Genomic DNA, 12,609 nt, shown 5'->3' with positions numbered 1-12,609 from the left:
TCTCTGTGGTTTTGGAGCCTGTCCTGGAACTAGCTCTTGTAGACCAGGCTGGTCTCGAACTCACAGAGATCCGCCTGTCTCTGCCTCCCAAGTGTTGGGATTAAAGGCGTGCACCACCACTGCCCGGCAGTAACCCGCTTCTTGACTCTTGAGTAAAGATTAGAGTATTGGGTCACCAAACCCGCACACTCGTTCACGTGTTCACAGGATAAAAAAATAAATAGAGCTTGGGGTGCGCACTTTTAATTTCAGCTCTCAGGAGGCAGAGGTAGTAGAGGTCAGCCTGGTCTACACAGCGAGTATTCCAAGACAGTCAGGGGCTACATACTGAGACCTTGTCTTAGAAACAAACAACAGAGCCTTCCTCTACCCCCGGTCTCTACTACACGGCTGCCACATCACTTCCCGCCAGGAGACAGTGGCCTCCCTTTTCCGCCGAGCCCTGCACTGCCTTCTCCAGGCTGAGACTGGGCGACTCCCGGAGCCCTCCAATCCGCCCGGGACCCCGCAACACCTTTCTTTCCCTTCAGGAGCATCTCTGGTTCTTCCATAGTGAAGGCAGCCAGGCGGAGCCCCAAAACGGAAGCGGAAGTCGGGAGACTGGGAGGTCTACCTAAACTTTCCGGGTTGAAACTGGTCACGGCAAGCCTCCGGTTCTGGTTTCGGGCTTGCTGATCCCTCTTCGCCTCAGCTTCATTCAGACAGGAGAGAGAGGGAAAGAAGGCGATTCGGGCCGTGCGTGTGTGCAGTACAGAGATTTCCTGAGGCTCTAGGATACCTAGTCAAGGACTCCCTGCTGACACCCTGACACAATAATCCTTTGGGACCAGGGCAAGGGAAGGTTAAGATACTCGGTCCCTTTAAATTCGATGAGTCCCGCCCATGTCTCCGCCTCATCTAGAGAATGCTCCACCCTCCCATCCGCAGGTGGCTCCGACGGGAAGACCGTGGGGGCGAAGACACAGGAGCAGCGGCACAGCGGCACATGCGCAGTGAAATCCTCAGCGGGTCTGAGGCGCCTTCAGCACTTTTCAAGGAGAACGTGCGCACGCGCCACAGTCCTTCTTGGCTTCTGCGGAAGCCGTGCCCCGCCCTCGAATCTTAAAGAGCTAGAAGCAGCTTCGGTTCTTGCTGAGCAGGAGTACGCAGGCGCAGTGGGGTAGTGCTTCAGTCGGAAATAGTCGTCGCTTATTAAGTTGCTGCTCTGTGTCCCAGCAGAGGAAGCTAGAGTCCGATCACCAATTTGCGCCTTACTAGATCCACTGGACCAGAAAAGTTTGTGAATAGGGAGTCTCGAGTTTTGGGAGACCCAGGCTTGGAGCTTAGGGGGACGGAGGAGGCTGGAGGGAGGTGAGTGAACCTCCTGAGTCGCATTTTTTTATTGATCCCTAAGTCATTTTGGAAGACCCCGACCCAAGTAACCACAGAGGGACACTGAGAAGTTTAGTGTTAGTATCTCACTATGCTGCTTTCTGACATGACCTCTCTGGGACCTCGTTTCTTCACCTTATTGAGGAGAGAACTGAGCTCAGCTTAGTCATAGCCCAGGTTTTCACGGCTTGTAAGTGAGGGGATTTGAACCCAGACTACTACCGGAACTCAGATTTTATTGCCTGGTGCAAGGGCCTGGGATTCTGGTGTTAATTTCTTGACAATAGCAATTGTCCAAAACCTTAAGTTTCCCATTCTCACTATGCAAAGCTGAGTATGCAGACCATGTCTAGTGTGTGTGTGTGTGTGTGTGTGTGTGCACATATACATACACGCACTACACACACACACACACACACACACATATATATATATATATTATATATATATATATAGAGAGAGAGAGAGAGAGAGAGAGATTTTTTTTGAGATCGGGTCTCTCTAACATAGCCCTGGCTGTCGTCGAATTTACTATGTAGACCAGGCTAGCCTCGAGCTCAAAGAAATCCCTCTTCTTCTGCCTCCTGAGTGCTGGGATTAAAGGTGTGTGCTACCACGTCCAGCCTAACCAAGCCCTAGCCCCTAAGAAGAACTGATTTATTCCTGTATTTGGGGGTGAGGGGTTTGCCATGGAGCCGACATGGAGGCCAGAGAACGTGGGTTCCTGGAATCAAACTTAGGGCGTCTGGCTTGGTGTCAAGCTGAGCCACCTTGAGGGTCCAAGAATTTTTGATAACTATTGTCCTCTCTTCCTCCAGTTTCTACCATGGAGCCCACTCAGCTTTCAGATGACCTCATCCCAAACCAGCAGTCCCCAGCTCCTGAACTTGAGGATCCTGAGGACCCCAGAGACGAATCCCCAGACAGCTCAGACACTGTGGTCCTCAGTCTGTTCCCTTGCACCCCAGAGGCTGTGAATCCCGAATCAACCAGTGCATCCTCATCACAGGGTGAGAACCACTCTGGGTTTTGGTGAGGGAGACCTTGTCTTCGGAAAGTGGTGGGGTGGGTAGAGAGCTAGCTGAGTTCTTTAGAGCACTTGATCTCTCAGAGGCTCCGGTTCAGTTCCCAGCATCCACAGATGGTTATACAGCCATGGCGATTCCACAGACTTCCTCTGGTTCAGTTCCCAGCATCCACAGATGGTTATACAGCCATGGCGACTCCACAGACTTCCTCTGGCCTTGGAGAACATCAGACACACATGTGGTACACATGCATTTATGCAGTCAAAACATACACATAAACAAAAAGCTTTAATGGATTTTTCAATGTGTTGTTCTGTGTGTATGAGTATTTTGCCTACGTGCATATGTACCATGCACAGGCAGTACCTGAGGGGGCCAGAAGAGGGCGTCTGAGTCTCTGGACCCTGAGTTGTAGACACCCCCCACCCCCCACCCCCGCCCCAGTGCAGATGGTTCAGATCAAACCTGCCCCAGAGAGCCATCTCTGCGGCAATTTTACATTTATTTATTTCATGTTTGTATGTGCATGTGTGTGAACATGCCATGGCACACATGTAGAGGACACAAGATCCTTTCAGGATAATTCTCTCTTCTTACCTTGTGGGTCCTAGGGATGGAACTCAGGTCAAGCCAACAACAGGCACCTTTATCAGCTGAGCCATCTTTCTGGCCTCCACATTATGTTCAAGACAGGTCTTCGCCTGAACCTGAAGCTCACTGACTGAGCTAGACCTGCCTGTCAGTGGGCTCTGGGGCTCTGCCTGTCTTTGCCCTCCAAAGCTTCCAAACTGCCATGGCGCACGCCTTTGATCCCAGCACCGTAAAGGCAGAAGCAGGCAAATCTCTGTGAATTGGAGGCCAGCCTGGTCTACATAGTGAATTGTAGGTTGTAGGCCAGCCATGGTTACATAGTAAATGTTTCAAATTTTTTTGTGTGTATTTTGTGTGTATATGTGAATATATAATATAGTATATAGTATACATAATTATATAATATAGTGTATAGGTGTATATGTAAATATATATATACACACATATACACACACATATGTATATGAGAAAGAGACAGGGTCTCTCTATTTAGACTTCTGGCTGTCCTGAAACTTGTTATATAGACTAGGCTGGCCTCAAACAGAGATCCACCTGCCTCTGCCTCCTGAGTACTGGGATCAAGTGCCTGCCATTTTGTACATTTCTTTTTTCTTTCTTTTTTTTTAATATTTTTATGGTTTATTTAACTTTATTTTATGTGCATTGGTGTGAAGGTGTCAGATCCCCTGCAACTGGATCTTCAGACAGTTGTGAGCTGCCATGTGGGTGCTGGGAATTGAACCCAGGTCCTTTGGAAGAACAGTCAGTGCTCTTAACCACTGAGCCATCTCTCCAGCCCCTCTTTTTTTTTTTTGAGACAGGGTTTCTCTATAGCTTCGGAGCCTGTCCTGGAATTAGCTCTTGTAGACCAGGCTGGTCTCGAACTCACAGAGATCCACCTGTCTCTGTGTCCCAAGTGCTGGCAGTAAAGGCATGCGCCACCACTGCCCGGCTTGTACATTTCTTTAGTGTGGTAAAATACATACAACATTTACTATTTGGACACGATTGCAGTTATGTTTGGCTCCTTCTGCAGCCTGTGCCACCATCACTTCTGTCTGTTCCAGTACTGCCGTCACTGCAATAGAGGAGCACGCCCTCCTGCTCCCCAGGCCAGGGCAGCTCTGATTTGTCTCATCTCTGGTAACTGCCTTTTCACATGGTTCTGCTTGATAAATGCCCCTGAGATGGGCCAACATCTTGAACTCATGATTGATCCAAGTTGCGGTATGGGTCAGGTCTTCATTGCTGTTTATGGTAGCATACAATCCCAGTAGGTGGGTGAACCACATTTTATTGATTTGTTAATCTATGGGCAAACTTTTGGGTGTTTTCTTTTTTCTTTTTAAATTGTATGTGTGTGCATATGCGCACTGGCGCTGACAGAAACCAGAAGACATTACTGGAACTGGAGTCACAGGTGGCTGTGAGCTGGGACCTGAACTCCAGTCCTTTGCGAGGACTGGTGCTGTCAGCTGCTGAGCCACTTCCCTGCCCCACCAGTTTCTTGTGCTGTTGGGAATTGTATTGCTTTGAACACTGAGTTTTCTTTTGACCTTGGCTGTCTGAGTACTCTGGAGGTAGAAACAGAAAAATTTGAAATTCAGGGTTATCCTCAGCTACAGAGAACCTAGGCTACACAAGACCTTGTTTCAAAAGCCAGGAAGGCACCCACAGAGATGAATGGGTCAGGTAATACAATCCTACGAACACAGGGACCTGAGTTCAATTCCAAGCAGCCGGAGAGAAAGCCGGTGTAGTGAAACATGCTTGCAGTTCCATCACTGAGGAGGTGGAGACAGGAAGGTCCTAGGACCCGATGGACAGCAAGCGTAACCTAATTGGTGGCCCCAAGCCTGGCTCACAGGCAAGGTGGACAGCTTCTGAGGAGTACACCTGAGGTTGACTGGTTATCTCTCCCCTTAAACCCTTAACCCCCCATCCCCCACCCCCGAGTTGGTCCCTCTCTCCCTCTTCCTCTATTTCCTTATTGGATGTCCTGAGCCCAGGCTTCCTAGTAGTCCTTAAACACATCTAATTTGATGTCACACCAGGACCTGTGTCCTTCCCAGTGCTTGCTGGGATTCAAGTGGAAGTTGCCTGAGAACCACCTGCTCTAACCATTTGTCAGAACAGACTCGCTGCCTGTCCTGTCTTCCTACCACCTTTTGCCTGCTTTTTCTCTTTCCTTCTTTCTTTTTGTGACAGGATCTTACTGTGTAGCCCAGGCTGGCCTCAAATGTGTGCTTTCTCTCCTCCCTCTACCTCCTCAGGATTGGGGTTATGGTTGTGTACCCCTCAAATCTTTTTTTATGGTCTTTATCTCTCCCTTCTTCTCCCCCTCTGTTTTTCTTTCTTTCTTTTTTGTTTGTTTGTTTTGTTTTTTTGAGACAGCGTTTCTATGTGTAGCCTTGGCTATCCTGGAACTCACTCTGTAGAGGCCCACACTGGCCTCAAACTCACAGAGATCTACCTGCATCTGCCTCGGAGTGCTGGGATAAAAAGGCGTATGCCGCTACTGCCCAGCCTCCATTTCTTTAACATAGGGTTTCATTCTGTAGTCCCAACTGACCTGAAATTCACTGTGTTGCCCGAGCTGACCTGGGATTTGTGATCATGCCCCAGCCTCCTGAATAGCTGGGAATGCGGCCTGTACCACTTAGGCCCTGCTCCTTTAAAAAGTGATCGTATTTACCATTGGCATCTGTGTGGATGTGAACACCAAATGGAAACCACAGGGTTGGCCTCTTTTCAGATTAGAGCCTGCAGCATATGTCTGGACACCCTGAGACAAACACCTCCTCTCCCTGCAGGCAGCTTCTTGAAGCACTCAACAACCCTTACAAACCGGCAGCGTGGGAATGAAGTCTCAGCTCTGCCAGCCACCCTGGATTGTGAGTAGAACTCAAGGAGGGGTGGGGTGGGGCTAAAGGATTCCTTACAAGCTTGGCATGGCACCCCATGGCCCAGCATTTTGGAGGTGGAGGCAGGCGGTCAGAAGTTCAAGGTCTTCCCTGGCTACTTACTGAGTTAGAGGCCAACGTAGACAAAGACAAGCCATAAGGGATTGAGAAATATGGCTCAGTTGATAGACAGCTCCGCAGCATGTACAAAACTGAGTTCATCTCAAGTGCCTCGTAAACTGAGAATAGTGGCACATACCCATCACCCAGTAGCGGTGGCAGTTTCCAGTCATTCTCGGCTACACAGCAAGCTGCGGGCCAGCCTGGGCTACATGAGACCCTCTCTCAAAACAAACAAACAAACAAAAAACGGGATCAATTTTGAACAGGGTAAAGAGGCCTGGGGAGGGGGTAGAATGGGTGAGCACTGTGCCTGTCTCTGGCCCCAGCACTGTCCATCCACCAGCTTGCAGCACAGGGGGAGCTGAGCCAACTGAAGGACCATCTCCGGAAGGGTGCGTGTCCTGTGTGTGCTGGCGTGCACACACCTGTCTGGTAGGGGAACTTCTGTGTGAGAGCAATTTGTGTGTTTGTGTATGTTCTGTATATGTTCCCCTTCACGTGACCCTCCAAACCCTGCCCACTCTACTCAGAAGAGCAGGCAATCTTACCGTCCCCATCCCATATTCCTTCCCATATCAGGTGACAACCTGATCAACAAACCAGATGAACGTGGCTTCACTCCCCTCATCTGGGCCGCAGCCTTTGGAGAAATTGAGACGGTTCGCTTCCTGCTAGAGTGGGTATGTCCTGGGGGTGCAAGGACAGGCCGGGATTTCAGCTTCTGAAGCTGCTGCCCTCCTTGGGGACCCTGAGATTTCAGGGACTCCATCACTACCTTTCTGCTTTCCTAGGGTGCTGATCCCCACATCCTGGCCAAGGAGAGAGAGAGTGCCCTGTCGCTTGCCAGCATGGGTGGCTACACGGACATCGTGAGGTTGTTGCTTGATCGAGACGTGGACATCAACATCTACGATTGGGTGAGCCCCCGGGCTTCCGTTCCTGCTCACGGATGAGCCCCTGTGAGATGCCAGGCCTGCCCTGGGTTCTGGGATCGCAAGACAACTGTCACCACACCTGATAGAGTTCCCAGCCTCTGGGAGACAGATGCAGAGAGGATAGTAAAGCCTTAACGGGAGGCTGGGCCAGCAGCTGCAAGAGCCCCAAAACAACTGAGAAAGTCGGGGAGGCTGTTCGGAAGAATGGGCATCTAAGAGACACAGACAGGAAGTGGGTTGGATCGGCAGCCAGAGAGCAGGGCAGAGACCTAGCCTTTGTTTTCATCTAGTCTTATCCCACAGAATGGAGGGACACCACTACTCTACGCGGTGCGTGGGAACCATGTCAAGTGTGTAGAGGCCTTGCTGGGTGAGTAGGAGACCCCTTAGGAGTCCTAGGGTAGACAAGAGGAGGCACAATGGTGTGCAGCTTCTGTGTTTGATCCATGCCCCAGAGACTCCAAGTCCTGTTCTTTGGGTAGGGGAGCACTGCGGTCTTGCCACTGCCCAAGGTCACATGGACAAAGAGTATACTGCAGAGCATTGTGGGGGCACCTCAGTCCTGCAGTCCCCAAGCCCTGTGCCCAATGCCTGTTCTGCTTTGCAGCCCGGGGCGCTGACCTCACCACAGAGGCTGACTCTGGCTACACCCCAATGGACCTCGCAGTGGCCTTGGGATTCCGCAAAGGTGGGCTGAATACTGGGGTGGGCTGAGGGGCCGTGTGGGATGGTCACAGAGGGGTAAACAGGACGCTCCCCGAGGATGCCAGGTGATGTCCCTTAGCACCCAGGCAGGCCCAGGTACCTCTTCATCCTGGCTCTTGGCATTTTTGGGCTGTGCTAGGGACATCAGCTCATGATAAGGATGGAAGCCACTCTGTGGTACACAAGACACTCAGATGCTGAGAGCCCCAGCCTACGTGTGGATCTTAGTTCCTCCTGCCATAGACACACCCTGCCTAGCGGTACTGGGGAGGGGCACTTTGCTGAGACCACCCCAAACTTCTATTTCTGTTGCTATAATAGAATACAAGAGATAGGGGTTTGTTTTTGTTTTTTAAGTTTTATTTGGATTCATGGTTCTGGAGGCTGGGAAAGCTATAGTGGTGTGGTCACATTGGCTGAGGGTCTGGTATTGCTCTGACTTAGTGGATAGCGTGGGTGGGAAGCACCAAGTGGAGGAGGGGCCTCTTCTTAAAACAGCCCCAAGGTAGCTCCACCCCACCCTGCTGGACCGTTGAGGGTCCCAGGCTCAAGGCTGGGCTGAGTCACCTCCTGGTGGCTACACTCTGCTCAAGGCCTCCAGCAGCCTCTCCCGCTCACACCTCCCCCTCCTGCTCACACTGCCTCCCACCTCCTCCCACAGTGCAACAGGTGATGGAGAACCACATCCTCCAACTGTTCCAGAGAACTCTGGGGCCTGCAGACCCAGAGTGAAGATGGCCTGCTGGGGACCCAGGCACTCAGGGAATAAGCCAGGCTGCCCCACAACTGGCTTGAGGCAGCTCCTGGACAGTGGTGGGAAGGGATCCTCCCCAACAGGAACCAATAAATCTGTGCAGAAGTTGAAGGGCTTCTGGGTGCCTCCCAGGGGTCTTCCTGGAGGTGGGCCAATGCTCTCACACTGCCTTCTCACCCAGCACCCTCAGGTGGTAAATGACCACACGACCAAAAAAGTCCGTGGTGTCCTCAAAGGTCAGCTTCAGCCGGTCCACCTCCACAGTAGGAATGGAGAAGGTGTGGCCTCTGTGGTCAAGGAAATGGTGACTGTTTCTGACCCAATAGACCTCACTTTCCCAGTTCAGACACCACCTCATGGGCCAGGTGCTTCTCAACAGCACCACCCCCTGCCCCACCACATAGGGTTTCTCTGTTAACAGCCCTAGCTGTCCTGGAACTAGCTCTGTAGACTAGACTGGCCTCGAACTCACTGTAGCTGAGGATGACTGCTCTTGACCCTCCTGCTTCTACCTGCACAGCACTAAAGCTCCTTGCGATGGCTCCTGCTCACGTGTAGGAGGCACAGTGTGGTTATGTGCCAGGCTGGCCCAGTGCTTGCACCACCACACCAGACATACATGCTACACCAAGGCCTTCAGAAGCCCAGGTCCCTCACACCCCAGACCAAGCAGGATATTTGAAGGGCGTTGGTGTCCTCAGGGTAGAAGTCCACAATCTTACTGAGGGTGTCCCCACCTTGTGAACCTGCAGTGCAGAAAGAGGCTGAGAATCCAGGGAATCCCTTGACCCCCACCTCTTGCGACCTTCCAGTACCTTCCAGGCAGCTGTGGCGACTGGAGAAGCCGCCCTGGAACTGCACCTGCAGCTGTGTGATGTGAACACGATGGGGAAACTCGAGTGTCACCCACTGGGAGGGGCCCTGGAAGCAGATGGGTCAACTAAGGGGCTTGGTAACTGCAGGGCAAGTTCCACGGCTACAGCCGGGCCAGGAGGGTGTGCGCACGCAGTCCTTCCTAGGTATCCCCCAAAATTCTCAAGGCACCCTGCTCGCTGAATCTGCTTCACACTTGTGATGGAGGGACGTGGAAGCGCCTCACCTGGTCGGAATTCCAGCATGTTTCCTCATCCTCGTCAAAAAGATATTTCTTCCCAAATTGCCGGCTGTTGCGATTAAGCACAGAACTCACCCTGCAGGGCAGAAGCAAGGCTTTCACCGGAGCCACCCTCCAGGCCAGCCAGGGCCCCGGCCGCCTGGCTCCACCCCCAGCCTGCCCCTAACCGACACCAGGTCGGGACCCCAGCGATCTCCGCCTGGCCTCGCCACCACGACTCAGCCCCCAGTTCATCCGCCCGCTCCCGAGATCCACAGTCCCGAGTCTCACCGGCTCACGGTCTCGGGGCAAACCAAAGACTGGGTCATCGCGGCTCAGCGCGAGTTTGAACCCAGCCGCGGCCCTCCCCGATCACCTCTACGTGACACGGCGGGCGATCCGGGAACCGGAGAGAGACAGAAGCAGCTTCCTAAATTTTACAGCCTCGCTCAAGACGGTCTGCGGTTCTGCGAACCGAACACCAAGACCCGGAACCGCGTGCGAACGGCGCGTGCGCAGTGCAGTACAGACTCCGCCTCATCCTCGGGGCTGGCCGGGATTTGTAGTGCTTTTGGTTTGCCTCTTAAAGAAGCCGTACCCTGAAGTTTCTGATCCCTTGGAGCTGGAGGGAAATGGATACCGTGTCCTTCGCGTTAACAAACGTTCTCACAGCCTTCCTGTTGCGTCTTCTGCGGAGGGCCTCCCTCGCCGTAGAGACAATAATTCAGCTTCCCTCACAGGGCATAGTGGGCACGTGCAGTCCCTCCGGAGGCTGCTTGGCAGGATTGCATGTTTTACGCCAACACAGAAATTTTAGCAAGATCTGTCTCAAAAAAATTTTTTAACACACACACGTCTGTGTGTGTGAGAGAGAAAGACAATATATATAAAATGTATATCCTTAATTTATTTTGTGTGTATGAGTGTTCTGTCTGCATGTATGTCCCTGTACCACATATATGCCTGGTGGTTGAGTGAGACTCCATGTGAGTACTGAGACTCGAACCCAACTGAATCAACTTTTAAGCCCTTAAATATGCTTTTTGAGACAGGGTCTTTTTGTGTAAAGTTGCCTGCTTGGAACTTGCTATTCAGATAATGGTCTCCTAAAACTCCCTCCCAGAAATCTTTCTGCCTCTGCCTCTTGAGCCCTGGGAGTAAAGGTGTGTACCATCACACCCCCTCTCTGGGATTTAAATTTAGTTGTTTTGTTTTTCAAGACTGGGTTTCTCTGTAGCTTTGGAACCTGTGTCCTGGAACTAGCTCTTGTAGACCAGGTTGGCCTCGAACTCACACAGATCCACCTGCCTCTGCCTCCCGAGTGCTGGGATAAAATGTGTGTGCCACCACTGCCCGGCTTAAACTTCTTTCTTTCTTTCTTTCTTTCTTTCTTTTTTTTTTTTTTTTTTTTTTTTTTTTTTTTTTTTTTTTGGTTTTTCGAGACAGGGTTTCTCTGTGGCTTTGGAGCCTGTCCTGGAACTAGCTCTTGTAGACCAGGCTGGTCTTGAACTCACAGAGATCCGCCTGCCTCTGCCTCCCGAGTGCTGGGATTAAAGGCGTGCGCCACCATCGCCCGGCCTTAAACTTATTTCTTAATTAAAAACATTTTATTGCTATTACTGGGTGGTGATAGTGTACTCCTTTCTTCCCAGAATTTGGAAGGCAGAGGCAGGTGGATCTTAAGAGTTTGAGATCAGCCTGGTCTACAGAGTGAATTCCAGGACAGCCAGGGCTACACAGAGAAACTGTCTCCAAAAACAAAACAAAGAAACAAAAAGAAATTTTACTTAATATATATTAAGTTTTTTCTTGAATGTTTGTATACCATAGATCCAGAAGAGGATCGGATCTTCTGGGAACTGAACGTGGGTCCTCAGCAGGAGCAGTACGTGCTCTCAACCACTCTCTAGCCCCTATACTTTTTCTTACAGAGCACCACGTGTTAGGAATTGCTTTCTCCTTACCCATGTGGGCCCTGGGGACTGAGCTTGAGTAGCTGGGCTTGGCCATCCCCTCAACTAAGAAGATAGTTCAGTGGCAGAAGGGCCAGGAAGTGCAAGGAGCTGAGCCCCTTTGCTAGCCCCTTTGCCAAAGGAATTAAGTTTCTTAGCAAATGCTGTCCTAACACCTTATGGAAGGCTTGTTCAAAGATCCAGCATGAGGTGGGGTTTTGGTTTTTTGTTTGTTTGTTGTTTTTGTTTTGTTTTGTTTTTGTTTTTTGAGACAGGGTTTCTCTGTAGCTTTGAAGCCTGTCCTGGAACTAGCTCTGTAGACCAGGCAGGCCTAGAACTCACGGAGATCCGCCTGCCTCTGCCTCCCAAGTGCTCCAATTAAAGGCGTGCACCACCACTGCCCGGCATGAGGTGGGTTTTTTAGGATGAACAGGAGTTTGTCCCAATGGGAACCAAACCAAACCAAACACAGACACCCCAAACCTCATGGGTTGAGGGATGAACCACAGGGACAAACAGTCTGAGGAAGCAGGGACCCTTCCTGACAGAAGGGCTTTCTGGTAGGGACCATGGGGTGGGAAAGAGTTTCAGGCCAGGATTAGAAAAGTAAAAGCATAGAATCAGGTGACAGACCTGTGGAGTCACCTCCCACTGGGTAGAGCAGTTCCAGGCAGAGAGTGGAACCCCCACCTCCCTGAATGAATGCTCCCAAGTCAGAGCCGTCCTTGGGGTTGAATGGTCTCTAATCTTTCCTCTTTCTACTAGGGCCAGAAGGATTCCTGGGCATCCACTAGTGTCTCCCCAAGTCCACCCCAGGAAGCAAGGCTGGCAGAGGAACTGGGTCACCATCAGGAGGGCTGCCATGCTAGCTTGTAACTGCCAGACTTCCTTGCCAGGACTTCAGTTATGGGTCCTGGCTATTCAGACTCAGTTTAGCCCTCCAAGGGCTATGGAGGAAGCATGTGTAGTTAAAAGCTTGGCTATGTGATCTCAGACAAACATTTGACCTTTGAGCTCAGCTTCCTGTCTGTGAAAAGCAGGCTGTTTGGGTTGACGCCTAGCAACAATAACATGAGATGCTGGAGCTCACAGACAAGGTCTGTCTTCAGGCATAGACTCATCATTACCCTCCATAGTGCCTGGTGTCACTTCTA

General features: G+C 51.2%; 3 protein-coding genes across 5 annotated transcripts in view; 1 reads left to right on the top strand and 2 right to left on the bottom strand.

Annotated features, from left to right (window-relative positions):
- Borcs8 (BLOC-1 related complex subunit 8) overlaps positions 1-605 on the bottom strand; it is a 9,410-nt gene extending 8,805 nt beyond the window's left edge. For both annotated transcript variants that reach the window (XM_005370532.3, XM_005370531.3), the window contains exon 1: positions 515-605. In XM_005370532.3, the coding sequence (XP_005370589.1) occupies positions 515-551 (37 nt within the window). In that variant the 5' untranslated portion in view covers positions 552-605. The remainder of the gene's footprint in view (positions 1-514) is intronic.
- Positions 606-1,101: 496 nt separating this feature from the next.
- Positions 1,102-8,518, top strand: Rfxank (regulatory factor X associated ankyrin containing protein). Of its 2 annotated transcripts, XM_005370529.3 has the most exons (9): positions 1,106-1,350; positions 2,190-2,381; positions 5,804-5,884; positions 6,343-6,408; positions 6,596-6,696; positions 6,808-6,933; positions 7,255-7,321; positions 7,559-7,639; positions 8,318-8,518. In XM_005370529.3, exons 2-9 carry the CDS (start codon positions 2,198-2,200, stop codon positions 8,386-8,388), a joined length of 777 nt encoding a protein of 258 aa, XP_005370586.1. In that variant the 5' UTR covers positions 1,106-1,350; positions 2,190-2,197; the 3' UTR covers positions 8,389-8,518. The 2 variants fall into 2 exon arrangements, with proteins under 2 accessions (XP_026633577.1, XP_005370586.1); XM_026777776.1 differs by lacking the exon at positions 8,318-8,518 and having other exon boundaries at positions 1,102-1,350; positions 7,242-7,321.
- On the bottom strand, positions 8,010-10,339 carry Nr2c2ap (nuclear receptor 2C2 associated protein). The gene is made up of 5 exons (XM_005370530.3): positions 9,795-10,339; positions 9,510-9,600; positions 9,226-9,331; positions 9,089-9,156; positions 8,010-8,690 (listed from the first exon to the last, which is right to left on the bottom strand). Exons 1-5 carry the CDS (start codon positions 9,830-9,832, stop codon positions 8,571-8,573), a joined length of 423 nt encoding a protein of 140 aa, XP_005370587.1. The 5' UTR covers positions 9,833-10,339; the 3' UTR covers positions 8,010-8,570.
- Between the last annotated feature and the right edge of the window lie 2,270 nt (positions 10,340-12,609).

Source organism: Microtus ochrogaster, unplaced genomic scaffold (genome assembly GCF_000317375.1).
Source record: "Microtus ochrogaster isolate Prairie Vole_2 unplaced genomic scaffold, MicOch1.0 UNK81, whole genome shotgun sequence".
Taxonomy (NCBI): Eukaryota; Metazoa; Chordata; class Mammalia; order Rodentia; family Cricetidae; genus Microtus; species Microtus ochrogaster.
This window is presented reverse-complemented; position numbering and strand designations above follow the sequence as displayed.

Excerpts from the sequence above, each read along its gene's own strand:
- Rfxank (XM_005370529.3), top strand. The coding sequence starts at position 2,198 with ATGGAGCCCACTCAGCTTTCAGATGACCTCATCCCAAACCAGCAGTCC. Across the intron at positions 2,382-5,803 it reads CAGTGCATCCTCATCACAGG|GCAGCTTCTTGAAGCACTCA; the intron begins GTGAGAACCACT and ends CTCTCCCTGCAG. Across the intron at positions 6,697-6,807 it reads TTCGCTTCCTGCTAGAGTGG|GGTGCTGATCCCCACATCCT; the intron begins GTATGTCCTGGG and ends CTGCTTTCCTAG.
- Nr2c2ap (XM_005370530.3), bottom strand. The coding sequence starts at position 9,832 with ATGACCCAGTCTTTGGTTTGCCCCGAGACCGTGAGCCG. Across the intron at positions 9,601-9,794 it reads TGCCCCGAGACCGTGAGCCG|GGTGAGTTCTGTGCTTAATC; the intron begins GTGAGACTCGGG and ends TCTGCCCTGCAG. Across the intron at positions 9,332-9,509 it reads CATGCTGGAATTCCGACCAG|GGCCCCTCCCAGTGGGTGAC; the intron begins GTGAGGCGCTTC and ends ATCTGCTTCCAG.